The following is a 27,631-nucleotide window of genomic DNA, read 5'->3' as shown; positions in this document are numbered from 1 at the left end:
GTCTGCTCTGGCCCAAAAACAAGTTTTTTCATCCATCACCGGGGGTTGAGTGATGGCCTCTCTTTAGATGGACATGTGTCCTCTTCCATTTGGTAACTGCATCTTACTGCCTTACACTGACCTGGCTCACTCGTTTCTAGAGGCATTTGGGTTTGAATAGGGAAGCCATTCATGCTCAGAGTATAGAAGCGATCATTTGGTTGCTTAGATATGATCAGGTCTCCAACATACAAAAATGCACAGAAATCCAGACTGGAACATTGTGGTTTGAGTGTCACAGCCACTGACTCCTCCGGCATCAGACACTCGCATGTAAAATCAATCAATCATAGGAGAGCCAGACCCAGAGTCAGCTTCTCCTTGTGCAAAATCTGGGCCTGGAAGACTCAGACCTTGGGTTTCCCTTGTGGTCCAGTGGGTAAGAATCTGCCTGCCAAGGCAGGGGACATGGGTTCAAACCCTGCTCCAGGAAGAGTCCACACGCCTCAGAGCCCCTGAGCCTGTGCTCTGGAGCCAGGAGCTGCAACTACTGAAGCCGAGTGCCCTAGAGCCTCTGCTCCACAAGAGAATCCACCGCAGCGAGAGCCTGACCACTGCCGTCAGAGAGGAGGCCCGCTCGCTGCAACTAGGGAAAGCCGGTACGCAGCAGGGAAGATCCACCACAGCCAAAAAATAAACCTTTAAGAAAAGAAAAAACTCAGACCTTCAGTTTGTTAATAAAATAGTTAGTAGGAAAACATCTGTTGAGAACCCGTTGTGTAGCAGTGATGCACAATAATGTTTCTAGGGATCTAAGGTCTCCTTCTACAGTAATGGAGAGAATATGGCACCTTGAAAGGAATATTTCACACAATGTGCATTTATTGAGCTTCCATGTTGTCCTGGGGGCCTTACCAAGCTAACTTTGCTTAAGAGCGATACAGTGTTTTGCAGTCCTGTTTTGTAAGTACTGTTCCCCTTCTCTTATCCTGAGGTACCCCCTATCCACTATGCTCCGGCACACACGCCCGGCTTCCCCCGCACAGAAAAGGTGGTTTCTTCCTTCACGTATCGGGAAGCTCATGTAACCTGCCTTTGTGATCCTATCAGTTTGTTGCTGGTTTATGGAGAAATTGTCAGACATTGCTCATTATCTCTTTTTGACTTACTACGTCTGCCCACCCTCTTCCTGTACCACTCACCCCAGAGAACGGAGACCAGAGGCAAGACATCAGCCATTTTTCACTGAGCTATTAAAGAGAAAAAGCAACAGAAGTATACTTTTTTGGACTTTTCCCCTCCATTTTCACATTTGATGTGAAGTTCTACATTTTAATCTTTTCCTTTGCTAAAATTGTATATCTATCACCATCTGCCAATCAGCGTGATTTGGCAGGGCAATAGTACTTACTAGCAATCTATACTATAAAATTCTTTTTCAGGAGTTCTGGAATATATTATAGAGGGAAGAGAAGATTCCAGAACTGAGAAACATAAAATTTAGTTGGGAAGACACAAAAAACATGCAAAAATCTTTAAAAGGACACTTGTGCATCTCAGTGCATATGCACTTTTATGCATTGAGAAGTACAAGTTGCATAGTAAGGTATTCTATTTGTAATGTTATTCTTTTCTCCATCCATGGAAAATGTCCTCTTATAGATGTGGTGGTACCCTCCCTATGGTTCTGAGATTCATCTCTATCCCCAGCAGGTGAAGAAGTAATTGGTCATTGCTCCTCAAAGAGCACTGCCAGCCATTTTTATTGTGCACTTTCCTGAAGAGCTTCTCTAAATCCGTCTCAGCATCAAACAGGGATTTCATTATATCATGTGATTTTTTTTTTTTAATCCTGGAGAATCGATTGTGTTTTCAAGGCTGTGTTTGCTGGGACTCGCCATCTCTCTCAGTTCTGCTCCCTTGCTCTCTCCCTGTGCTAGTGAGACGTAACTGCCCCAGCCTCCTTGTCAGTCTCGTCTCCTCCCACTCAAGCTTCCACACAACCCGCCATAAAAGCGAGGTCATCTGGAGCCACTTTGTTCATAACCACAACCTTTCCTCCTCACTTCTTCAAATCTCGCACCGAGATTTGTGGCTTCACCCAGATGGCCGTTGTGGTTGATGAAGGCAAATAGGTAATTAATACTGATTGGTTTCTTAAAAAATGTTCTTCAATTTGAATGGAAGCTCAGCATTTTGATAGAATGCAGTGTTTTGCCTCCTTCCACAGCATGAAAATTTGATTGGTGAAAAGTGCTTCATTTCCTATACTTTCAAAGTTAGGGTCTAACTGTCCAGTTCCTTCCAATCCCAGCTCAGTTTAGTATGTTAGGTAAAAGCATATAGACTTCTGAGCTGTAATAAGATGATTCTTTCTGACATGAGTTTTCTAGGGGGAAAAAAAATAGTATATCCAGCCAGTACTAGGGAAGAGGTTCAGACATGCACATTTACTGCCTTTGTGAAAATACATGCACACAGATCATCTCACACTAATGATGTGACTTTAGGCAAGCTGCCTGATTGCTTTAAATTTCATTTTCTTCATTGAAGAAGTAGATGTTAATATTTGTTCTCTATTCTCAACAGCATTGTTATAAAGTCAAATTAGAAAACGCTAGTTTGTCCAAGTCCAAAACAAATGTAAGTATACTCAAAATGCAGTGGAAGTCTCACATATTCCAAACATGCAAGGTGACACATGGAGAAATTATGTTAGGACAGAGAAGTCCATGACTTATGTATGTCATAATCCAGTCCTACCTATAGGTTGCATTAGCTCAGGAGAACTTTTTTTTTCCCTTGGAATTACTTTTATTTTCCCAGCTTTACAGAGACACATACCATGCAATTCACCAAAGTAAAGTTGCACAGTTCCATGATTTTTAATGTATTCACAGTTGTGTGATTGTCATCACAATTTTAGAACATTGTCATCAATTCCCCCCAGAATTCCCAAGCTCTTTAACTCACCCCGTATGTCCCCCAGACTTTCCAGCACTCAGCTCAGTTCAGTTCAGTCACTCAGTCATGTCCGACTCTTTGTGACCCCATGAATCACAGCACGCCAGGCCTCCCTGTCCATCACCAACTCCCGGAATCCACTCAAACCCATGCCCATCGAGTGGGTGATGCCATCCAGCCATCTCATCCTGTGTCGTCCCCTTCTCCTCCTGGCCCCAATCCCTCCCAGCATCAGGATCTTTTCCAGTGAGTCAACTCTTCGCATAAGGTGGCCAAAGCACTGGAGTTGCAGCTTCAGCATCAGTCCTGCCAAAGAACAGCACTAGGAAACCACTAATCTACTTCCTGTCTCTGTAGATGTGCCTATCATGGGCCTTTCACATAAATAAAATCCTATACAACATGTGGTATATTTTGACTGACTTCTTTTGCTTAGCATAATGTTCCCCAGGTTCGTTTATGTTGTAGTATATATCAGAACTTCATTCCTTTTTATGGCCAAGCAATATTCCATTACATGGATATACCACATTTTGTGTATCACACATCAGTTTGTTGATGTTTAGACTCTTTCCATTTTTTGACTACTGCAAATAACAGTAGCCATTGCTGTAAACATTTGTGTACAAGGTTTTATGTGGGTAGATGTTTCCATTTCTCCTGGATGTGTATCTAAGAGTAGATTTGCTGGATCCTCTGGTAATTCTGTTTCATATTCTGAGGAACTGCCAGTTTTTTAAGACATCCTGCACTCACCAAGATGTATGCGAGTCTCCATTTCTCCATGTCCTCATCAACATTTGTTATTATCTGTATCTTTTTCATGATAGCCACCCTCGGATGTGAACTGATGTCTCATTGTGGCTTTGATTTATATTCCCTTAATAAGTAATGATGTTAAGCATCTTTTCAGTGCTCATTGGTCATTTCTGTATCTTATTTGGATAAATCTCTGTTCAAATATTTACTCATTTTTCAGTTGGGTTATTTTTATTGTTCTTTCTGGATGCAAGTTCTTATATATCTCAAATGTCAGATTGCACCCTTGTTAAAGGTCACTAAATATGAGAGTTTATTTCTAAACTCTTAATCAATTCCATTGAACTATGTATTTATCCTGATGTCAAGTACTACATTGTCTTGATACTGTGGCTTTGCAGTATGTCTTAAAATCAGAAAGTGTGAATCCTCTAGCTTTGTTCTTCTTTTCAAGTTTGTCTTGGCAATTCTGGGTTCCTTGAATTTCTTATTGATTTTAGGAGTCACTTGTCAGTTTTTTACAAAAGAAAAAACTAGAATTTTGATAGAGATTGAATGAATATGTACATCAGTTGGGGGAATGTTTTCATCTTGGCCAGTATTTTCTTTCAGTCCATAAACATGGACTATATTTTCATTTACTTAGGGCTTCTGTACCTTCTTTGAACAATGTTTTTTAGTTTTCAGAGTACAAGTTTTGTACTTTATGTTTAGACTTATTATTAAATATTTTTTTCTTTTTCATGCTACTGTGAATGGAATTTTTTAACTTTATTTTCAGATCATTTATTGCTAGTGTGTAGATATACAATTTATTGGAGTTTCAGTTTTACCCTGAAATCTTGTTAAACTTTTTGTTCTGATAGAGTTTTAGTAGATTCTTTAGAATCTTTTAAAATTCAAAATCATGTTATTGACAATTAGAGTTTTCATGCTTTCTAATATGGGTGCTCTTTATGTCAATTTCTTGCCTGATTACCCTGACTGGAGCTGCCAGTACAGAGTTGAGTCAAAGTGCTCACAGTGGACATCATTGTCTTAATCCTGAGCTAAAGGAAAAAGCATTCGGCTTTCACTGTTAAGTATGTTGTGCTAATGTCATAGATGCTGTTTATCAAGTTGCTGTCTAACACCTCTACTGCTAAGTTGTTGAATGTTTTTATCATGAAAGGGTGTTGAACTCTGTCAGATGTTTTCTCTGCGTCTGTTGAAATGATCCTATGGTCTTGTCCTTTATTCTATAGACATTACATTACATTATAGTCCATTAATTACATTGATTTTTGGATATTAAACCAACCTTGCATTCTTGGTATATGATATTTTTCATATCCTGCTGGATTCAGTGGGGTAGTACTTTTTTGAGTATTTTTATGTTTATATTTATAAAAGCTGTAGATCTGTAGTTTTCCTTTTCTTGTGATGTCTTTATCTGAAAGGAGTTCTTTTAGGTCAACCAAAATTAGAGTTAAGGAGTGGATTTAGGGGAGAATGTTTTCGTGCAGAGAAAAATTTTAAATCATTGGTATATCATTATCATTCTAAATGCTGGGTTTTGAGTCCTTAGCAGAAAACATGGTCTTGAAACACAGTGGGAGGAGTACAAGGTTTTAGTTGAAGAGCTACTGTTTTGGCTTCTATCATTTGCTAAACATGTAACTTTACACAAATTACCTAGGATTTCCTCGCTTCTACACTCAGGATAAGTATTTCTACATCAGACCTTTGTTTTGGGGATTAAGTGAAGTAATGTATGTAGAAAGTGTTTTTTAAAGACCAAGCAATATTATAATTATAGATTATTAACTAAATAGAAAAAAGAATTTCAGAGGAAACACTGGAGAAACAGAAACATAACCTAAGAGGCCTAAATAAATTTTTTGAGGCAGAACAAAATCTAATGTGGATTCAGGATCGTTTACTTGAAATAGACAGTGATTTAACAAAGGAAACATTCTGTTTAACAAAATTAAATCTTTTTAAAGCATGTATCAGAAATGTCAGATTCATGGTCAAATGATGACTTTTGTTTGGGATAAAGAGAAGCCAGTATAGATTTTACTAAGGGGAATTTTGGTTCCTTGTTATAATGAGGATAATGATATGTGTTGTTTATTTTATTGTACTTTACATAGCTTTATTGCGTCTGTTGTAAAAAAAATTATATTGAATCTAGTAAAGTTCCATTAAATTTTAACCTCGTGCAGTATTTTCTAGAGGCTGTTAGAGAAACATGAAAGGACACCACTCAGAAATGACTTTGAATGTGCTTTGCTTGTTTTAACTCCTCTAGAAACAAAGCCAGCCTGCGTGTTCAACAACGTGGAGTACAGTGATGGAGACATGTTTCGAATGGACAACTGTCGATTCTGTCGATGCCAAGGGGGCGTCTCCATCTGCTTCACTGCCCAGTGTGGTGAGCTGAGCTGTGAGAGGTACTACATGCCCGAAGGGGAGTGCTGCCCTGTGTGTGAAGGTAAGGAAAGCTGCCAATTAGGGAATAATAAGAGCAGGCTTCCCAGCTGGCTCAGTGGTAAAGAATCTGCCTGCCAGTACAGGAGACCCAGGACACATGGGTTCAGTCCCCGGTTGGGAAGATCCCCTGGAGGAGGCATGGCAACTCGCTCCAGTATTCTTGCCTGGAGAATTCCGTGGACAGGGGAGCCTGCTGGGCTACAGTCCGTGGTGTCACAGAGTCGGACATGACTGAGCGACTAAACAACAGAGCATAGACATGGTTTAAAGTGTCAACATCAAAACTGATGCAATTCAGTCTCATTCAAAAATAGAGGAAGATTGAAGAATTCCCCGTTTTTGTCACATGTTTTACCTTTTAGGTAATGCCAGGTAGACGATGTGGAAACACTTCCCTGAGGGAAATTATCCCCTGGGTGTAGACAGCGGACGTGTTTCCACAGGTCGACATGAGGTCTCCCGGAGGCACTCTCTGTTCCTCCTCTGCAGTTCCAGCAGTTTCTTGGCAGGTCCCGGGACTTTCTCTTCATCCTGACAGTAGAATTCCACCCACTCTGCTCCCCTCAGAGCGGGTGGGGACAGGAGGACAGGTGGCTGACAGCCTCAGCCAGCCCGCTCAGAGAGGGCCCGGCCCTGCCTCCTTTCTGATACTCGTGCCCCTCCAGGTGGGAGCCGGGCTCCTCGGCCCTCACACGTGTGTGCTGGTGAGAGTGGGGCCGTGGTGTGGCACCAGTCAAAGCCCAGACATGCGTCCAGGGCAGCCCTGGGCACAAGGATGCCCAAGGTCTGCTCTTTTTTTTATTCCCCTTTTCCCTCCAAGAAATAATAAGTCCATGTTCCTCCAATAGGCTTGACCCTCCTGTCTCTGCTCTCCAGAAATAATGGACATTTCAGAATGATAACTGAATATCACATGCTACATCCCACACATTTTAAGGCTAAGGATAGTCAGAAAAGTGGTCACTTCTCTCTTGAGTTTCCGATAAAGCCAGGAATAGTGCCCAGCTGTGTGTCTGGTCTAACCACACTACGGTTTCCCTAGAAAGGAGGGTCTTGTGAGCATTTCTTCTCTGCCTGGGCCACAAACCTCCAGTCTAGAGTCAGGCGTGTACACCTCACGTCTGACGCTCACGCCACCCTTAACCTCCGCACGTGAAATGAGAGAACAGAATTTCATGTCATGTCCTATAACTTGCTCTGTTTTCAGAATCCCATTTCTTTCCAGTATCTGAGCTTTATTTGCCACAGAATCTGAAGATCTGAAATTGCTTAGATTATACAAACTATTGTACATTCCTAACAGCGAACAATTCTACATTCCTAACAGGGAGGCCCGCTCACCTGTTAAGAAATTATTTTTGCTAACATAGAAGAAAGGTGGTTCACTTTTTAGGTGTCATAGGGGATTTAAGAAAGTCACATCAAGCTTTTAACCTTCCCAATTGATTTGTCCCCTCACTACTGCCAGTGTATAATAGTCCCTGAAGTTGGTGGCAGTTGGTGGTATAAAAGCATAGATGTGAACCTCTGTGTAATAATTATAACGAGTTGTCTGGCCACGGATCCAGTTATGTCTCACTTCCTGGAATTCAGATCCAGACTCAAAGTAGAAATGAAGTATGCAATGTAATATTTTCTTTTTACAAAGAAATTTTATGAAGTCTTATCTAACTCAGGTCACTTGGCTGCTTCCGTGGCTGACAGACTGCCTTTCTGAAGCTGTGACTGCACGGCCTTCAGTTCTGGCCTTCTGACTCTCTTGTAACTAAACTTTCTTCCTCTTCGAAAGAAAGAGGACCAAACTCACAACTGCCTGGACTTTCCTTCCAGCACAGCAGCACTTGCTTCTCTTGAGACCAGATTTTATGTGTCCGAGAAAAGAACGTTGAGTGATTTACCTAGTTACTTTGATGTATAAGGATATTTGGGGATTTTGTATTTATGCGCTTGTCAACAGCCTCAGAAAACTCTTTCCCAGTAGCCTTGGTTAACTCCGTCCCCAGCCTCAGTTGCTGCTTGACCGCTCAGCTCAGGTGGAGAGAAAGCTGTGTGGGTTCATGGCATTCCCTCCAGGGCACGAGCAGTGCCGTGGTCTATGGTTTAGACAAGGTCTCCCTGCCCTGTCCGGAATAAGCCCCTCAGGGGCCTGCCTACGCCTCACTGTTATCTCAGGGACCTCCAGGCGTCATGAGATAGACTCCAGTTAGCCCTAGAAATAGCAGGCTCACTGTAAGTTAGATGGAGTGTTACTCTTTCTACTTTACAGGGGGCTGAAATTGAGGTATAATAAACTTGTAAACTGACAACTCAGAAGGCATCTGCAGAGCCTAAAATGGATCTGCTTTTTTTTTTTTTTTTCTGATTGCCACCCCACAGCTCTATCCACGAAGTTTTGCACCTTGATGACACAGCAACGCCTGCACCCTGGCTTGTATGCCTCAGGTCCCCTGCCCTGTGAGCCATATCAGGATGGGTGGGCATAAAGTCTACGTGATGGCTGCCTTTGCATATCCCCCCTAGAGACACCTCCTGCAGCCCCTGAGTTTCTGCTGAGCGCAGCTGGGAAAGAACTGCTGATGAGGAGAACCTGGGGGAAAAAATGTCTCTAGGTGCAGGCAGAAATAACATGTAGAATGCCCTCGGTCTTACTTGGAACTCACGTTTTAATTTAGATCCCGTGTATCCTTTGAACAATCCCGCTGGCTGCTATGCCAATGGCCAGATCCACGCCCACGGGGACCGGTGGCGGGAAGATGACTGCACATTCTGCCAGTGCATCAATGGGGAACCCCACTGCGTGGCGACGGCCTGTGGACAGAGCTGCATGAACCCCGTCAAAGTGCCTGGGGAGTGCTGCCCCGTATGCGAAGGTAAACCTTGGGGATCCTAGTGAGCCTCTGGTGAATGTCTCGTGTCAGATCAACTTCCACCAGTGTGTGCTCGCTTGTGTTTTATTTCCTCAGGTGTAGTGTCTGCTTCCTGCTGTTAGTTGCAGGTGATTTGATGATACAGCCCAGACTAATCATTTGGAGGAGATGCTGCAGATTTACAGTGAGAGCAGTGTGGCCTTTATTTTACCACTGCAGATGATGCTTAACTGAATACTTTACACTCAGAGAATATATGCATTTGAATTCAGTTCACCGCAAGCCTAATTAACACCTAAAGGTCAAAACAGGGAAATGAAATTGGAAATAAGACCCATATTCAAAGTATAGTTTGTTCAATTTATAATGCTTCTATAAGCCCAAGAGTCCTGGCAGCTAGAAGAAAGACCTGGAACCATCAAAGGCAGTTTTCACTGCCCAGAGTCCTCCCTCTGAGTGTCCGTTGTTCCTAATATCATGATGGCTGTGGCTTTGCAGTTCCTCTCAGGCTTTCACTTATGTCCTGGTTACCTACATTCGTGACCTCTCTTTCTTTTCAGTGAAGAGGCGCCTGAGATATCCTGGACTCATCTTTCCACTCAACCTCTAAGCCAGGCCATTTTCACCATCCTGGGAAGATTCTTTGCACATTTTTTCAAGCCAGTCTTAATCCCCAGTCCATATCTGTTAATACAAGAGATTGACTATGTATGCTGATAGGTCTAATAGAGAGTATCTATCACTAAGAAACACGTTTGCATAGTGAAATGAACTAAAGTGGGTCGGAAATTAATCCTTGTAGAAGATGGATCCTTCTAGAATTTTTAAAAACAGCTGTTAAGGAAATGACCAGTTTTTTAAGAAATTCAGTCAAGTAGACTGAGTCCTCTGTGGAGAAGGCTTTTGCTTCTACCTCAATTTTAATCAACTCAGTCTTCAGAGTTTGCCTGACTAGCTTCATTAACCTCTGAGGGGTTGGAGTTATTAAAGATCTTAAAAGTCATATAAAAATTTAAACTGGAGGATTCTGGTTCTATTGACATCACCAATTCCCTCACCATTACTCTACTTACAATGCAGCTGCCACACTCCAAAACATTATAGCTTCCAGATGACCAATTTTATGGAAATCACACCCCCCCCCCACCCTTGCAATATACTCCTCCTATCCCCTAAAGGCAGCATTTCAGTGCTGGAAATGGAGTGCACAGTAGTATGTATGAAGGTGTATAGTCAGCTTTACAAGGAAGGATGCCTTGCTGATGCAGATTAAAATGGGACTATCTATTCCTAAGAATTAGGGACAGTCTGTTGATTTGCAATGTTTAAGTATATATGTATGCATGCTAATGAAGAATTTTTTTTAATTTTAAAAAGCATAAATATATAACCCAATAAGCACTGACCTTTTAACTTCAGGAGTCTTGAATCATAGATTGAAAATAAGACTTAAAAAAAAACTTGTAAAAAAAATATAGGGCTTCATTTCTAAAAGTAAAGAAGGCATATCGTTTTGCATTCATCTTTTGCAGTCATTAGCAATTCCATCTTGGTGAGCAGAGAAGGGAAACAGGTGGTGAATAGAAGAAAAAAAGTCTATATGAGAAAACTGATTTATTCTTATGTAGATGTTTGGGTAGGAAGGAGATGTTAGTCTGATCACTTAGAGTTTGGTCTTTGCAACATTTGAGTCAGGTTGTAATCTTATCTTCCACTGTTTGAGAAAAGGGACAGTTTGAACCAGTCATTAATTCCAAAAAATGTACTAACCACCTTCCGTAATCCAGATACCACATTGGACACAAAGATAAAGTACATCTCCTAGTAAACGTCAGAGAAACTGTTTCGGCTGTTTTAAATTAAGCCAGGGAAAAAAAAGGAATGTCTACATTCAGATGCTGTGGGATAAGTGCTTTATGTGTACCTGATTTCGTTAAACCTCACATCACCACTGTGCTGTGGGCCTTATAATCCCATTTTAGAGATGAGAAAATTAGGTTTTGGAGAGATTTAGGTAAATTCTTGCAAGGTCAGTTGCCAACATGTGACTGAGCTGGGGCCAACTGCAGCCTGTCAGATTCAGCTACGTCTGTGTCTGTTTTCCTTGCTCCCAGAGGTCATCTCACTGTCCTCATGCCCCTATTTCTAGCTCCCTTATATCTCTCCATCTCTGGCTTTTGGCCCTGTGTTGGAGACCTGGAAGTCAGTTGACAGGGAGAAAGGCATTTGCAGTTTGACAGCTATTCCCTGTGATCTCCCGAATCTGAGGACCTTGGGGGAAGGACACCTTTGAGACTCAGCCTCGATTTGCCTCTCAGACCTCACATCCAGGCCGTCCCCTCCACCAGACTTGGCATCTTTGCTCCAAGCTGTTAGGTTCTGCGGGTCTCAGTTCCTTTCTGTCCGTCTTGTGCCCTAGCCTTTCAGAAGTTTCCATCGTCTAGTTCTTGGTGAACTTCTTTGCCTTCTGTTTCTTGTTTTTGTCTTAAAGTCAGTTAAGTAGTGGGTTTCATATAAGATTGTGTTTACTCTTCAGTAACGTTCTGATTTTAAGATGTTTTCAGAAAACCGGAAGATTCTTTTGGTTGTGGTTGTTCAGTCGCTAAGCCGTGTTTGACTCTTTGCGACCCCATGGACCGTATCTCGCCAGGTTCTTCTGTCCTCCAGTGCCTCCCAGTTTGCTCAGATTCGTGTCCATGGTGTCGGTGATGCTCTTCTTTTGGTATGGGGATCAAAAAAACAGTGCACAGCTTAGGATAATGATCGTAAAAGTTTGTTTATGATTAATAGTAAACTTGTTTATTAAAAATAATAAACTTACAAAATTATGCAAGGCAAATAAATCTTACTACTTAGTTTTTAGGATCCAAGAAAGACCCTGAAACTATTTGAAAATATTTTTCTCAGCAGTTATTCAATAGCCTATTTAAATAGAATTTTAAGTGATTTCAGAAAAGCCAAAGGATTAGACAAAATAAGAAAAAAATCAAGGTGTTGTTGTTTAATGAATAATCAGCCAGAATTATTTGGAGGAAAACAGAAACAGTGGTATTTATTCAATTTATACACAGTAAATTCCTCGGTGCACAATTGCATAACAAGGTTGGCCCTCACCCTTATTAGCTGCAATCCCAAGGTACATAGTCAGGGTCTGAAATTTGATGAAAGGGATCCCACACAAGGATTGTGGGTTTAAATTCTTCCTAAATAAATTACTGCATCAACAAATAGGGTGTGTTAGGTCCTGTAGGGAGGAAAAAACCTTGTTGTGACTGCTAATGTTATTAGAGATACATACCTTCCAAATGACAACATAATGTGCCTGGTTACTGCTGGAGGACTGGGGATGTGAACTTGGGGGCGCTTAAAGACTAGGCTGTTAACTTGACAGCTACCTCAGTTCACAAGTACCTAAGTGCTTTTTAAATTGGCACTTAAGTACTCTCATGATTAAGTCTTAGCAAATTAGTGTCAACAGCCAATTCAGGTACACAGATAAGCCATCTTATTCTGTAAGTGATTGTGTTCTTAGGTTTTGTTCTCTTGGCTCTCTGTTTCTCCTCTTATTCACCAATCACATTATTTCTGTTTTTTGGCTCTTGTAAAAAACCAGAGTGGAAATACACAGAAGAGCATGTAAAGTTTGCAGTTTAAGCGTCCATGTGGGAGATATGTCCATATTGTCTTAAAAACAAACAAGAAATGAAAAAGAAGGGCAGCAGAATTGAGTCTTCCTCAGTGTCTAGCACCATTTGCAGTGTCTTATTGTAGCCCTTAATGAGAGCAGCTGCTGCCTCTTGCACACTGACTGAGCCAGACCTCAGTGCTTTAAGAGCATCAGCCCGTTTGATACTCACACCTTCCCTCTGTGGCAGGTTCTGCCATCCCAACTTGTGATTGCAGAACCCAGAATTCAAAAGTTGTGTGACTTGCCCAAGTTCCTACAGATTGAAAGTTGCAGAGCAGTATCTCCAGAGCCTTGACTGTGGACCCCACAGGAATACGGTCTCTGAGACAGAATGCTCTGCATCCTCTGGGTTGACCAGTAACCTGAAAGAGGCTACGCCCTGCCATGAGCTAGGATTTTACCATATGCTTTTGAATCCCTAGAATGGCAGCTGGCATGTAAAGTAGGTGCTGAAAAGTAGTTAATTAATGGCTGATGAATGAATGCATGAGGAAAAGAGTGGAGTAAGGCAGCAGACCCTGATCTGGGGTTTCCTTAACCAATGCTGTTAAAGAGGTCAGATGCTGACAAAAGAATAATGTTTAAATGCTTATATTTGACCGTGTGCTCTGAGGACAGAAACCAGAGTACTGTATGAAGTATGTTTGGCACACACAGGGTCCAGATGGCTGCAGGTGGGCTGACCAGTTAGCTCAGGTTGGCCGCTCACCCTCATGATGAGCACTTAGCTCTCTATCCCCTCCCAGGGACAGCCTTCCAAGCCTGGTTTGTAAACTGCAGTTCATCCTCTCTCAGTTCATCCCCTGCAGTCCAGAATCACAGAGTTGAGGTGGGCCTTCTCCACACCCTCCAAGGCTAATGCTCACTGTCACGTTTTACATGCTGCTTTTCGACCTGCTTTTGAGAATGTATAGGGGCCACTATCTTGTTTTCAGCTAGACTTTTTAATATCACTTTTAGGTATTGAGAATAATTTGCTTGTTTATTTCCCAGTAATGCAAGGTATAAATGCTCTCTTGGTTGATTCTTAACATCAGAGATACCCTAAGGACAGAGTGCCATTTTCTATCAAAAAAGCAAAAAACAAAACTGTTTGTTTTTTAATTAAAGGTAAGATAAGGTGTTGGGGAGGGGAATTTGGCTGCGTGATGTAATGGCATGACCTGATGACTCAACAGAAAAATGCAAGCCATGTGGACAACTGTGAGGCCAGGTTGGCTGTGACACCTGATGCAGGAGATAAGGATTTCATCATCCTTGGCGAGCCTTGATGTCAGATCTCATCTGCTGTCTCATCTTGGGCTGTGGCTGGACCCCGCCCCGGTGGCCGTTGTGACCTGAGTGCGCCTTAGGCCCAGTGTGTGCAGAGTCTTCCTGCTGGGAGGAGTTGACGATTTCCATGATCCTGGGGATTTCAGACCCAATGCCAAGAGTCTCACTTTTCAAGAACTAGAAACAACATAGGTAATAGTTTACTAGGTAGCATTCAGTCTTAGGCTTTGAGTTGCTAGTAAATGAATTCCCTGCTTGTGGTTGGGTACTTTCCAATCACAATGGGTACTTTCCTTTCTATTATTTCTGTTTCTCTGAAACAAAAGCAAAATCCGTTTCCAGATTCACTCAGGAAATCAAATAGTCATAGATTGCTGTGGCTGAGTAATGGTTGTGTGAGGGTCCGTCATGTTACTCTACCTACCTTGGTATTTAAAAGGTTTTTCTGTCATTGAAAACTTTAAATGAATGTTATTTGCAGAATTATTGTCTGAAACTGAACTGAGTTTCAAACAGGCCTTGTAATTTTGCTAACCTGGACTTAACCAACTCTTGAAGTGGGAGAATAAGATTGACTCCCTGCCCGTCGATTCGTTCTAATTCTCAGGACTTAGGATGGAACCAGGCAATGGCTTTCTTCCTGCTTACCTGGCTTTCTTGAATCCCTTATTTTGGAAATCCTTGTCCTACTTGGGACAGTTTTAAAGCAAGGACATTAGGCATTCTTTGACCTTGTTGTGGATTTAGTAAGTCACTTCAGCATCAGCACACTGGATAGATCACATGCTGGACTCTTCTAAAGAGCTGGAGGTTTTTGAACTGTCAAATAGACTGTCTTCCTCATCATCAATCCTAATTTTATGGGCACACTATATTCTTCCCTATAAATCCTGATGATATAGTTTGAATCAAGCCACCCTTCAAATGCGATTTCTACTGCCCTGCCAGAAAAGTCTGTACCAGGCACATATCTGGGTGGGAACTCCTTGAAATAAGAAAAAATGTTTCCAACCCTGCCCATAATACTTCCTCACCAAACAGTATCTCAAATGATTAAGCTACTGCTTCTGTGGCAAGGAATCAGACATAGTTTGGCTGACCCCAGAGTCTGTGAAGTCAAAGATGCCACAGGTCACATGATATTAATGTTCTGGTACATAACAGGGATCAAAACTCAGTTGATGGGTGATATTGCTTCAGTGCCATATACTCAGCTATTATTAGCAGGCCAAGAATAATAAAATAGTCGTTATATCTGAAAGACTCTTAGGCATGTTCTTTCATCCTTTAACTCTAAGTGTCCTGGAAGCTAGTTCCATAAATGGAGATTAAAATATAGCACAGTGTGTTTTTTGGCTTGTCCAAATAAGGTCATATGCGGGGTAACAAATGCATAGCAGATGACCTTGTGTCAGCATCACTGGCCTTGAACCTAAGCATCCGAAACTGTTCATGAATGAATATCATAGTATTTTGATTTTTTTCTGGGAATTTAAAAAAGCTTTTGGTATTACAAGTAACTTTAGAATGTTATGGTTCAGAGCTGATTCCGAAACACTCGATTAGAAACCTCTGTCTCTGATTGTCCAGCCTTCAGCAGTTCCTGCTCTTAAGTATTTCCCTGTAGCAATGGTCTTGGAAGGGGCTGTTTCCTCTCTGCTTCCTCTGCTGTTCACTTCCCATCCCTAAAAGGGCATTATTGCCAGAAGTCTCATAATTTTCCTACTAAGATAATCATCGAATCTAATAGTTCAGACTTGGGCCTGCTAATTTTCATCTAATCAACGGAGGCAGGAAAACATAGTCTGGAATGCCAGCTATGTGAATGAAAAATATTTAGTCATTCTTGAAATGATAGGAATGTTTTTCCAACAAGCTTAAATAAACACAATCTCTACTGAGACTGTGTTAAACTTTTTTTGGAAAAGAGACAACTCTTAGCCCAAACAGAAGTTAATGAAGGTTATTAAGAGACATGCCCTTCAGAAAAGGCCTGTGGACATTAAAAAGAAAGATTCTGTTTTCTTCATGGTACAGCCATTGACCACAAGTAGCAGAATTGGTTTCCTTTCTAACAGAATTTAATATTTTAACTGGTGATCACATTGTCTGCCTTTCCGAGAGATGTCCTGCTTTACTAGCCATGGCTGATTAGACTGTCTTATGTTACCATCCTCATCTTCATCTTCTTTCACTGTTTGCCTCAGTTCTAAGGAATAGATCAGTCTCAGCACATCTGTATTTAAAGCCCTGACAGCACTTTTTATAGGAAGCTCATTTATTTGTTTCCAGTCATACAAGGTCCAACCGTAAAGTAATAAAATTATTTTTAAACATAATGACATTTTTAAACAAACCAAGGTTTACATATCCAAGTGAAGTGTTTCTCCTTTCAAGATAGATATATGGGCAAATTGTACAGCTACTGCAGGAGTGTAGTCATTCAGAGTATTTTGGGTGCTTCTCTGTTGAAACTGACATTACAGCTTGCAACACATCCTTTTGAGTATCTTTAGCTTTGTAAACCCCTGACTTCAGAGGTTTTATTAGGCCCTTAGAAACAGCCAAAGACATTCACACCTAAGCTTGATGGAAAGGCTTGGTAACCTAGCTGCGAAAAACTGTTCAGAGGAAGCAAAAAGTGACAGCAAAATACAAGCAGTCTGTCTTCTATGACAGAGTAATCTCCTCTGGCAGCAACTCCGAAGAGAAATTTCAAATAGAATTTTAGCATGAGCAGCATTTTAGTACAAGCATATAACCCCCAAAAGTGAGCATTTTTAGCAATAACACTTATTTGTAAGTACAATCCCTGGTGTGTTTATTGGAAAAAAGAATCAATCCACTTACCACATAGTATTTATATGACTTCTGGGGGCTAGAGGCATATATTTAAATGGTGATCTATTCAACTTTTTGTGGGAGTGCAAGTGCTCCATTCAGACTTATTTTCAAATAAATTATTAGACTAATTCCCTATATATATTGTGCCATTTTAAACTATCTCATGGTATAGTCTTAACCTTAAAATGAGCAAAGTGATTTCCATCATTTAATACATGAGAGTTAGAGATGGTGAGCTACCCAATGAACTGTTTATAGAGACCCTATTGAAGTATTTGCTGTGTCTGTCCGATTGTTGAGGATAAAATATCTGCCGCAGTATTGCTATAAAATAGCAAAGCAGACGAAAGGAATGAAGCTGTCTGTCAAAGAGCACCCCTTGCCCATTGATGGATCTCCCATCACAGGTGGTTGCTGAGGTGACAGGGAGCTGGATCACACCCACCTGTCACCCTCTCCCTTTGAGACTCCTGACATGCTCACTCTCCATCATCGTGCAGACTGGGACAGCTGTTACCAGGAGACTTGGCAATATCAGATCTTGATCGAGGGGTCATAACCATCAGTTTGACCCAAGTTTGATACAAGATAAACAATAAGGAACCGCTAGTGCTTTTTTGAAATTTATTAGAAACATGAGAGGATGGTGATGCATTGCACGTTATACATTTTTCAATTTGATGTGAGTTATTAGCAGTTTGACCAGATTTTCACTTGCCATGTATATTTACAGGATGCCTATTTACCAATCAAGTGAATTTTATTTTCATATCTAAGAGTTTAGCTGGATTTATCACACTTGCCTGAAACAGAGCCCAGTTTAAGGGTTCAGACCACTGGGGACCACAGAATTCAATACTTGCTGTGAGTCAAAAATAAGATTTGGTCCAAGGCTCCAGCTTTTACTTTGCAGCATCTTGAACCGAGACTAAGAATCCCCAGGAACCTTCTAAGACCAACAGGGGGACCCTGAGAGTCACGTGGTGCTCTGGGTCTGATTTTCCACCTTGGCTCCTAGGGCAGACTGAGCCTGAAGTCTGGGGGCCACCTCCCCGGCCAGGCAGGGCGTCACGGCACGCGCTCAGGGCCTCATCCCTGCCCGCAGTGTCTTCTCTCTACTTAACAGTTACCTTGGTCTTCGTTTTCTCACTTTAATTACATATACATGTATGATAAGGGCTTCCCTGGTGGCTCAGTGGTAGAGAACCTGCCTGCCAATGCAGAAGACGTGGGTTTGACCCCTGGGTCGGAAAGATTCCCTGGAGAAGGAAATGGAAACCCACTCCAGTATTCTTGCCTGGGGAATCCCATGGACAGAGGAGCCTGGAGGGCGACAGTCCATGGGGCCACAAAGAGTCTGACACAACATAGCAATTAAACAGCATCATCGATGATATAATTTGAGACTCCTTGGGTCTGCTTTGGGATCCAGCAGAGCAGATTTAATGCTTGTTTATGTGCTCAGTGCCCCCCACTGCATGTGCCGACACCTTGCACTGTGGTCCCGCCACCCATAGTTTGGGTATCTGTAGGAAGACATGGAATAGTATTCTCTTTCAACCTTAATTAGAAAGTTATATGTGTTAGTCTCTCAGCCATGTCCAACTCTTTGTGACACCATGGACTGTAGCCCACAGGCTTCTCTGTCCATGGAACTCTCCAGGCAAGAATACTGGAGTGGGTAGCCATCCCCTTCTCTAGGGGATCATCCCAACCAAGAGATCGAACCCGGTCTCCTGCATTGCAGGCAGATTCTCCGTCATCTGAGCCACCAGGGAAGCCCCAAGTTGGAAAGCTATTGCCCTGAAAATCAGCTTACATTTAAAGCAATTCAGGGGTGTTTATTTTATTAGTGAAGCTTAAAAAATATTCAGAGATAATAAACTGTCAGCTGGGGCTAGCCTCAGGCCTTGCATGTTAAGAGAGGACAGCAAGCTTAGATCTTTTCAAAACTATGACTCTCATGCTTTTTGGGAACCAAGTTTTAAAAAGATTCCAGGGAAATTTTAGGCCATAGGAATCCAATAGGGGCGTCCCACATTGCTGTGACAGGCACCGAGAGCATTATTATTTGAAACAGAACTACCCCCCCAACTATTACTAAGAAAGTACTGGTTAAATTGTCGCTTAATATTGATGTATTTCATATCACTGACTTACGGAAACTAAAATTTGCTGATCAAAGACATCTTTTAGAGTTGGGACTTACATACCCTCTTTCAACTTCAGAATGGCAGGACTACTGGCAAATCTATACCAAAATAGTATACATTGTCCTCTGATGAATGTGCCCCCATCCCCGAAGATCCAGCAAGGCCCCCATCATGGGAGAGGAAGCGCGGGGTCAGCCAGGCACACAGGGCCATTGTCTCAGCTCACACTGGGTAAACTGATGATGAAGAGCTTTCTCTTCTCTTCGAGACACCATGGACACAGTCAAAAGTCGGAACAATGATGTTCAGACTGCAGCTCAGCAAATGTGAAAGGCGCCAGTGGCCGGTCACTAACACGCTCCAAAGCTTACCAGACCATATGAAAGGATGTCATGGACCCACCCACGACCCAGATGCTTTTCATGTTATCAGTGGAGATAGAAATGATGCTTAAGTTACAATGGACAGTGTTCAGAATGCCAAGCCAGTTGTCAGACCATTTATCAGCTGAACATTTGAGGCCTGCAAAAGGGCTCGTAATTCATCTACCAAGCCATCATCTGAGACCATTTCTGACTCTGAGCCGGCAGGATAGTCATTTCAACAATAATTATAGCAACAGGTAATATTTTTGTCACCCTTTGAGTTTACAAAATAGTCCCCTGTTTACGATCTTATTGGGGTCTTATAATGATCTTGTGAGGTAGAAATAGGGGAAATTCCTACTTTATAGAAGTCCAGAAAGGTTCATCATCACATGTAAGGTAATGAATGAACAGAGACTCATGCTGAGCCTTCTAACCCCAAGCCCATGTCTTTGGCATTGCTTCTCTTGAGACCCAGATCATAAGGAGGGAGAGGATGAGGAAAAGAAGTCAGTGGACATGGAAGTACTTGGTTGTCATGGCTCAGATTCAAAACCTCTTTGCTCCTGGCTCCATTCTCATTGCTGAGACCCAGTTGCTGTTATTTTGACCTTTTGTGACCTACCTTTGATCTGGGTTCTTTTCCTGAACCTCCATCTGGAATTTTGACCTTGCCTTTAGACCTCTTGGAAAGCCTGCTCCCCCAGTAGGTTCCTGCCTCTCCCACTTGGGGAAGCGGCTTTCCCCACCCCCTGCAAGCGCTGAGTTATCTCCCCAGATGTCTTTATCCTCATGCTTGCCATGGGCCCAGCCTCATTCACACCTGCCAGGCTGAAGGCCCTGAGCAGTGATGCTCAAGTCTCCACTGAGTGTGCCCGGCACCGAGATACTATCCTCAACACTTGTGCATCCTGACCTGCCCGCTTCCCTTATCTCCCTCTAATTCCTGGCCAACTATGCTTAATCAGGAGGCAGATTGGCTAGCCTTCAGCACGAGCGCCCGTCCTTCATGCAGGATGAAATGAGCCGCAGGGTTGAGCGAGTGCCCAGCTATTTTTGAGACTATGTTAATAACACTTTATTCATTTGGCACCATCAAGGAATGAGGTCGTCACAGAGTGAATTCCCCAGATGAGTGAAATTTGGGGTGTCAAGTTTTATGTTCAGCATTTTATGAAGGCAGGCCTTCTACAGTGCTCCATGTGCCATTGGGCCTTGTTAGGTCAAAGATGCAGATCATAATTTAAGCATTTCATAGGCTTAAATACTCATAGGCTTAAGATACTCATAGGCTACTGAGTATCTCATTTGGGACTGTTTGGGTTTGGGGATGTGCATTTAGTTTTCATTGTTATTAGTGTATTGTGTTGACAGCAGACTTCTGATCTAGCTTGCTACTTCAGCAGAGCTCATTTATTGAGTACCTACTGTGTGCAAGAGATCCGGCCATGATGAGGATCCTAAGGAACATACTGTCCAATCCTGCAAAAGTTAGGAAATGAGAGATTTGGCGGGTAGAGGACAATATTGAATAAGGCTCTTTCTCAGAACATGTGTCCCGACTTTCAGTTGTCAGATGTCTTTTTGTCCTCTTTGTTCATTCATTAAGTGCTCCAGTGGACCAAGCACTGTGTTAAATGCTGAAGTTGTAAACACTGAATAAGCCATTGCCCCTAATGGCAAGATCCTCCCCTCCTGGACCTCAGCTATTTCCCAGAGGATTGAGGTGAGATACCAGAATTCTGACACATCTGACACCCCCTCCCAGTTCAATATAGCTATTAAAATATACAGACACACGTATACACGTGTCCTTGTACATATGGCACATTCTTTCCAGTTAAAACTTACCAAGATATAGTCTCCATGAAAATGAAACAGTAAAATATATATATAAGGATAAAATATAAGACAAGTATAAAAGATTATTCTTGGAATCCAATCACTTTGTGAATTCTCTCAAGCTGAATTCCTAGAAAAAGATCCCATTCTCAATTAGAGGTTTTTTTTACTTTTTTCTTTTTGTGGTCTTTTAATAATCACATAATCATAGTACTGTCTTTTCCTATTAAATGTGAGATTGGTAAAGGAAGAAAAACATGACTGACAGCCAAGATTCCTTGGAAAAAGAATACAAAGTTAATAAATAGGCCTAAAGTAAATATAATGCTTCCCTATCTGCCCATAAAATAATACAAGTCTTGGGAACATTTTCACACCATTCATTTTTAAAATAAAGAAACTGTTCTGAGATAAGTACTTTAGAAATTACAAGGATGTAGGTGTTGTTATGAGAAATATATACAAAGAAAAAAGGATAACTAAATGTGTGGTGGCTGAAAGAATTTGAAAACTCCGACTGTAGGAGATTTTTTTCCATGACTTAATGAGACTTTCTTAAATACACACTCATACCCCATGGAAATTCCCACTTCCAGATTAGGGAATTTTTGTATCCCCAGTTTTTTTTTTTTTTTCTTTCATCGTCTACATTAATAGAGTTTTCCCCTCTAACTACATTTGGAAATATTTCATCTTTATTATACCTCTTCCCAGGCTGCAATTATGTTAACAATTTGGTGATTTATTTGAATGGTTTTCTGACTAGTTATGGCCACATTTGAAAAGCAGCTGTGGTAACAGAATGACATATGATGACACAGTAAACCAGATTAGCTGTTGTAAACAGCTCCTTCGGTTCTGACTTGGCCAGCTTTATCTCCAGTTTTATGATCCCGGACAGGCTACCAGTAATTGGTGGACTATAAGGAGGACTGATATATATGGCCATATAAACCAAGTGAAGCTTTGGAATTTTCCCATTTATTAGATGTTCACATGGCATAACCAAGTCCAGCCACCACCAGCCCCCTACCCCACCACACCTGGGCAAAAAATCTTAAGGAAGAAAATGCCTGAATTAGGTCTGAAAGGACAACATCATTAGTCATCTTTGTCTCCCATAATCAAATAAGCAGGCTTGTGTATTGATATGGAAGAGCTCCATAAGGTAGGCAAATCATTAGTAAATCCTCAAAGGAGAAGTAATGAGACAGATAAGAATTAGCTTTGTTTATCTTATCACTTCTATATGAAAGTTTTTAACTCATAAAAGAGATATGGGAACATATCTGCCGTAGAGGACTCCTTTACCTCTAGTGAGACTTTTCCCGGGAAGACTTTTCTTGGCATATGTCTGTGTGTGCGTGTGTGCACTTGTGTGGATTTGTAGGAATCCAGGAGGTCGCTACCCTGCCAGGCCTTCCAGACCTGCCGCTCACCCGGAGCACACCTCAGGGAGGGATCAGCACGCCTGGAGACAGTTGGGATCTGGAACCTGAGCTAACTTTATCCTCCTGATAGAGTCAGTGCTGCATACGGTCCTAAGCACGCTGGCTCCGTATGCTTTACACGAGTGTATTTTTCCAGGATCACCCACCCATCCTCAAGAGCAACTAATGGGCTGTCAGCCTTCCCAGGGTTGCTAATCAGAAAGAGTGCTTCCCACATTTCTCAGTGGAGATAATTAGTATTATTTGCAAGATAAACAGCTCATAGTAATCAAGGTAATGAGAAGAACCTTGTGTTTATTCAAAACCAGGCGCTCAGTGGAGTAACACAGTTTAGACACCAAGTTAAAAAGGATCGATGAACATTTTCACTTATATCTATGTGAAATTTAAAGACCAGTGATTATATACATTGTTCCAGAAGCAAATTCACATTATCATTGCACATTTTTAATTAACTGGTAGTCAAAATACATCCCCTTTTGTTCTGTTGTCATTCCAAACATGTTGAACTATCCAATATGATGATGATAAGACTGATATTAAAACTTTAAATCAAGACCTTAAAAGGTTGGATTGGAGTTTCAACTTAATTCCCTTTCCTCTTTTTGGAAATTTTTCCTTAAAATAAGCAAAAAAGTTTAGAGCTTAGATTTGCTTGACACAATTATACCTCCTGAATAATGAAATGTATGTTACTTTATGGTCTAGTACTGTGGTCTTGGAGTTAAAAATAATGATTTTATTTCAACTTTATGCATTGCAATCACAGTGCCTTAATATCTTTACTGAGTGGATTAAATTGCTTCTAGGAAATACCTGAACTTCAGTGCAGACTAGTGGTGGCGTTCTTCAGAAACAGTGTCTGTGGCTAAGTCTTGAAAAATGTGATTATTTTCCTGGAGATGTGTTGACTGATAAGAGGTTTGTTGGACTTCCTAGGATATGAAGGAAATTTTAATAATCTGTAAAATGAAGAACCGATATGTGTATGCTTATGTTACTGCATGCTATAATAATTTTTTTCCCAGCATTTTGTTTTCTGAGACTTGGGATAAGAATTGGTAGCTAAACATCTGCACTCCTGACACAGTCCCAAGGGTTCTTGTAAAAAATAGCTCTTCTGGACAGTGTTAGGTATAGGTACTTGGAAAGTCTTTAAAAATCATTCAGGAAAAGGACAAGTCAAGGAAAGTAGAGATTCCCACTCAGATGCAGGGTAGGAAACAGCAAATGGATATAGACATAACAAACACCCATTTTTGTTCTTTATTGCTTCTAGGCTCAGAAAATATTTCTAGAGTTCTTCTCCACAAAGAAGCGGTTCCAGGGTTCCCTTTAGAAATAGTTGTAGCCAAAGACAATGAATTCCTGCTGTTTCAAGCCTTCTTCCTTTGGAGGACTTTAAGGTATTTCTTTAATTCCTCAGCTGATTCAATACAAGATGAGATGGAATTTCAGGGTGAACCTGTAAGCAGTACTTGATTGAATTTCTCCTTGCCAACTCCATCTTTGTGCAAGCATTTTCCCATTCTCCTAAATAAGGAGATCCAAGAGCATTTCTTGCCTCTGAAAGAGGCCCACTAAAGACATCTCTGCCCAGGCAGTTTAAAGGAACACCATTTTATTTGCTTCACGCAACAGGCAGATGCATTAATGTCTCCAGAAGTCTTAGTCTTTGTTCAACTGATACCCTCCAAGGACATGGCATCACCATCATCCTTCTAGAAAGGCATATGCTGTCTGGCATTTCATGTCAGTATTTTACCCCCATGGTTGGATGGCATCATTGACTCAATGGACATGAGTTTAAGCAAACTCAGGGAGATGGTGAGGGAAGCCTGGCATGCTGCAGTCTGTGGGGTCACAAAGAATCAGACAGGACAGGGTGACTAAACAACAACAACGACCATCTAAGAGCACTGAAAGACAGGATTTAAATGAGATCATCTGGTCTTCAGGTCACGCCCCAGCCGGATATTTTCCATATTCAGAGCACTGTTGCATAGACTAAAGAAAGAGTGTTAATGCGCTTAGTCGCTCAATTGTGTCTGACTCTTTGCAACCCCATGGACTGCAGCCCACCAGGTTCCTCTGTCCATGGGGATTCTCCAGGCAAGAATACTGGAGTGGGTAGCCTATCCCTTCTCCAGGATATCAACCAGGGATCGAACCAGGGTCTCCTGCACTGCAGGCGGATTCTTTACCCACTGAGCTACCTGGGAAATAACAATTCCCAATACACAAGTTTCAGATGCTCTAACAAGCCCAACAGACGTTTCCTCAAGCTCCTTTGTTTACTTGGATTAGAAACAATCATACCATGATAACATGATTCTAGATTCTTAAAACTTACCTCTTCCCCCACCAAGAACTTCCTTGTATCTAAACTATACAAAAAGTCTAACCAGCTCTTGGTTATTCTCTAAGGACTGTACATGTTTCAGATATTGATTTGAGATACTCTAGTTCAGGATGGTATCAAATATGTCTCACTTCAGAGTTCATTATGCAGAATAAGAAATTGGGTTTCAGTAGCTCCACAGCACTTCATTCTCAAAACATTAACCCTGATGTTAGTAATAAGACCAATTCTGAGATTACATATTAATATACTGGACTGAAAGCAGACTCAGATTCATTTATGATAACGTCAGCATTCTGCTGGACAATTTATAGTTGCATGTTTCTGTTGTAATATTGTTCTTACAGAATTCTAAAATAGAGATGGCCTCACATGGTGGGAAGCTGAGCACTGGATTGTTGAGAGAATGCTGAAAGGGACTAGACTGTAATGTTTGAATTTAGATAAAATGTTAGGAGACAGCTAGTTCCCTGTATGGAGAAGGCAATGGCACCCCACTCCAGTACTCTTGCCTGGAAAATCCCATGGACGGAGGAGCCTGGTAGGCTGCAGTCCATGGGGTTGCTAAGAGTCGGACACAACTGAGCGACTTCACTTTCATTTTTCACTTTCATGCATTGGAGAAGGAAATGGCAACCCATTCCAGTATTCTTGCCTGGAGAATTCCAGGGACGGGGGAGCCTGGTGGGCTGCCTTCTATGGGGTTACACAGAGTCGGACACAACTGAAGTGACTTAGCAGTTACCTGTATGCGTCTGTTGAAAATGTTAGTCAGTCATGTCCAACTCTTTGCAATCCCGTGGACTGCAGCCTGTCAGGCTTCTCTGTCCATGGAATTTTCCAGGCAAGAATACTGGAATGGTTAGCCATTCTCCTCTCCAGGACATCTTCCCGACCCAGGGATTAAACCCCAGTCTCCCGCATTGCAGGCAAATTCTTTACCTTTTGAGCCACCAGGGAAGCGGGCATATGTGTGTGTTACAAATCCGCAGTTACTCCAGTGACAAAGGACAGCAGCAGTAAGTACCCCAAAAACATGCGCCTCCACCCTCATAAGGCTTTTAAAATTTGTTCCACTTTGTATTTGAAAACAAAAACAGTAATTATTTGTTTAATGTAATAAAATAAAATGACTAGTGTTAAAATGCTTCTTAAAAGTAATTTAGACATCTGCCTATATTTAACTTATCACAGTGAGTATTGTGTTCAGTCTAATCTGTTGAGGGGCAGTTGAATAGTTTTAGAGTAAATAAGTTCTGTTGAATAAATGGTTTTGTTGAGTTTTTCTGTGTTTTCATAGTAAATGTTGAGGGAGTCAGAATTTGAGAGCTCTGTGCTTCACAGTTTCTGCCCTCTGATGTACATCACTGATGAATGGGGAAATACTAATTTTAGGCACAAAATCATGTTTTGCTTCTCTACATTCTACCACATTGTCAAAATCTGGAAGACACTCAGTAGGACTTGTTTTGTCTAAAATATTTACAGTGCAGCATTGTTAAACCAGCACCTACTTAAATAGCCCTTCTATGCTTTTTTTTTTTTTTTTTTCATTTGGTAAACTGAGCTGAAGTTGTTATCCTGCATGTTATAGGGAGGCATGTTGAACGTATTTCCTGTCCTGGAGAAATGTGTGCTTGATATACACCTGAGACCTGACTACCTAGCAGATGCAGCCATTGGATAAAGTGTGGGACTGTTAGAGTCAATGTTGTCGTTCTCATCCTCAATGCCGCGGTTTTTTTTTGTTTTGTTTTCCTTTTACTTTCTAGCCACAGATCACAATCCTCATCTCATCCATTAGTCAGGTTATGTATCAAAAATAAGATGCACATCACCAATGATACACTTGTACATCACCATTTTTCTTAACAAATCCCTGAAACTCATTGAAAGTAAAACCCCATACTGCCCTGGCATTATTCTGCATTTTCAGTGTCAGTGTCATCTGCCCAGGTATATATTTTTCCATCATACACTTTCTGAAGGCAGAGGTTTCTCAGAAACTTAAATATCAGTAAAGAATACAAGCTTTGGGTCTGTGTGGATGTGCCCAAGACATTTCTTTACCCATAAGCCATTCACTGAAGCAATAGACTAAGAGTTTAGAAGCCACCCTTCATCCTTAACTCTCTGGAATGTAGACCTGACTTCTCTTTCAATGGGATTATCTGTGATGTGGTTTACTCAGATGCGACCCTGGTCCACTGCTCTGTCTTATATTTGTGGTTAGAATAATTTTGACAAAACCTCAGCAGTCTCATGGCTAAAGGCTGATATAGAGTTATCTTGGATGAATAGGAAGAGTAGTGATAAAGGAAAGCCTGTAGGTTTAAAAACTGAAGGTGTGGGACTTCCCTGGTGGTCCAGCGGTTAAGAAATCTGCGTTCCTAATGCAGGGGCACAGGTTCGATCCCTAGTCATGGAACTGAGGTCACCACAATGCCACAAGGGCGACATAGATAGATAGATAAAGCAACTGGTCAACAGTGTTTACAGGAAATTTAAGAGAGGAAAGCAACACTACTGTATTTAATCCACTAATTCTTAAAACTCGCCTGAAAATTAAACCACTTTTTGATATTTATAGTTGCCCGTCAAAACAGATAC

General features: G+C 41.5%; 1 protein-coding gene across 1 annotated transcript in view; it reads left to right on the top strand.

The window, feature by feature from the left end:
- CRIM1 (cysteine rich transmembrane BMP regulator 1) overlaps positions 1–27,631 on the top strand; it is a 203,265-nt gene that overhangs the window by 120,146 nt on the left and 55,488 nt on the right. Inside the window, exons 6-7 of the mRNA XM_065929441.1 lie at positions 5,996–6,178; positions 8,850–9,047. Of these exons, the coding sequence (XP_065785513.1) occupies positions 5,996–6,178; positions 8,850–9,047 (381 nt within the window). The remainder of the gene's footprint in view (positions 1–5,995; positions 6,179–8,849; positions 9,048–27,631) is intronic.

The sequence above is a fragment of the Muntiacus reevesi genome, chromosome 3, assembly GCF_963930625.1.
Source record: "Muntiacus reevesi chromosome 3, mMunRee1.1, whole genome shotgun sequence".
In the NCBI taxonomy this organism is placed as follows: domain Eukaryota; kingdom Metazoa; phylum Chordata; class Mammalia; order Artiodactyla; family Cervidae; genus Muntiacus; species Muntiacus reevesi.
The sequence above is the reverse complement of the archived record's forward strand: the minus strand, read 5'-3'. Positions and strand labels throughout refer to the sequence as shown.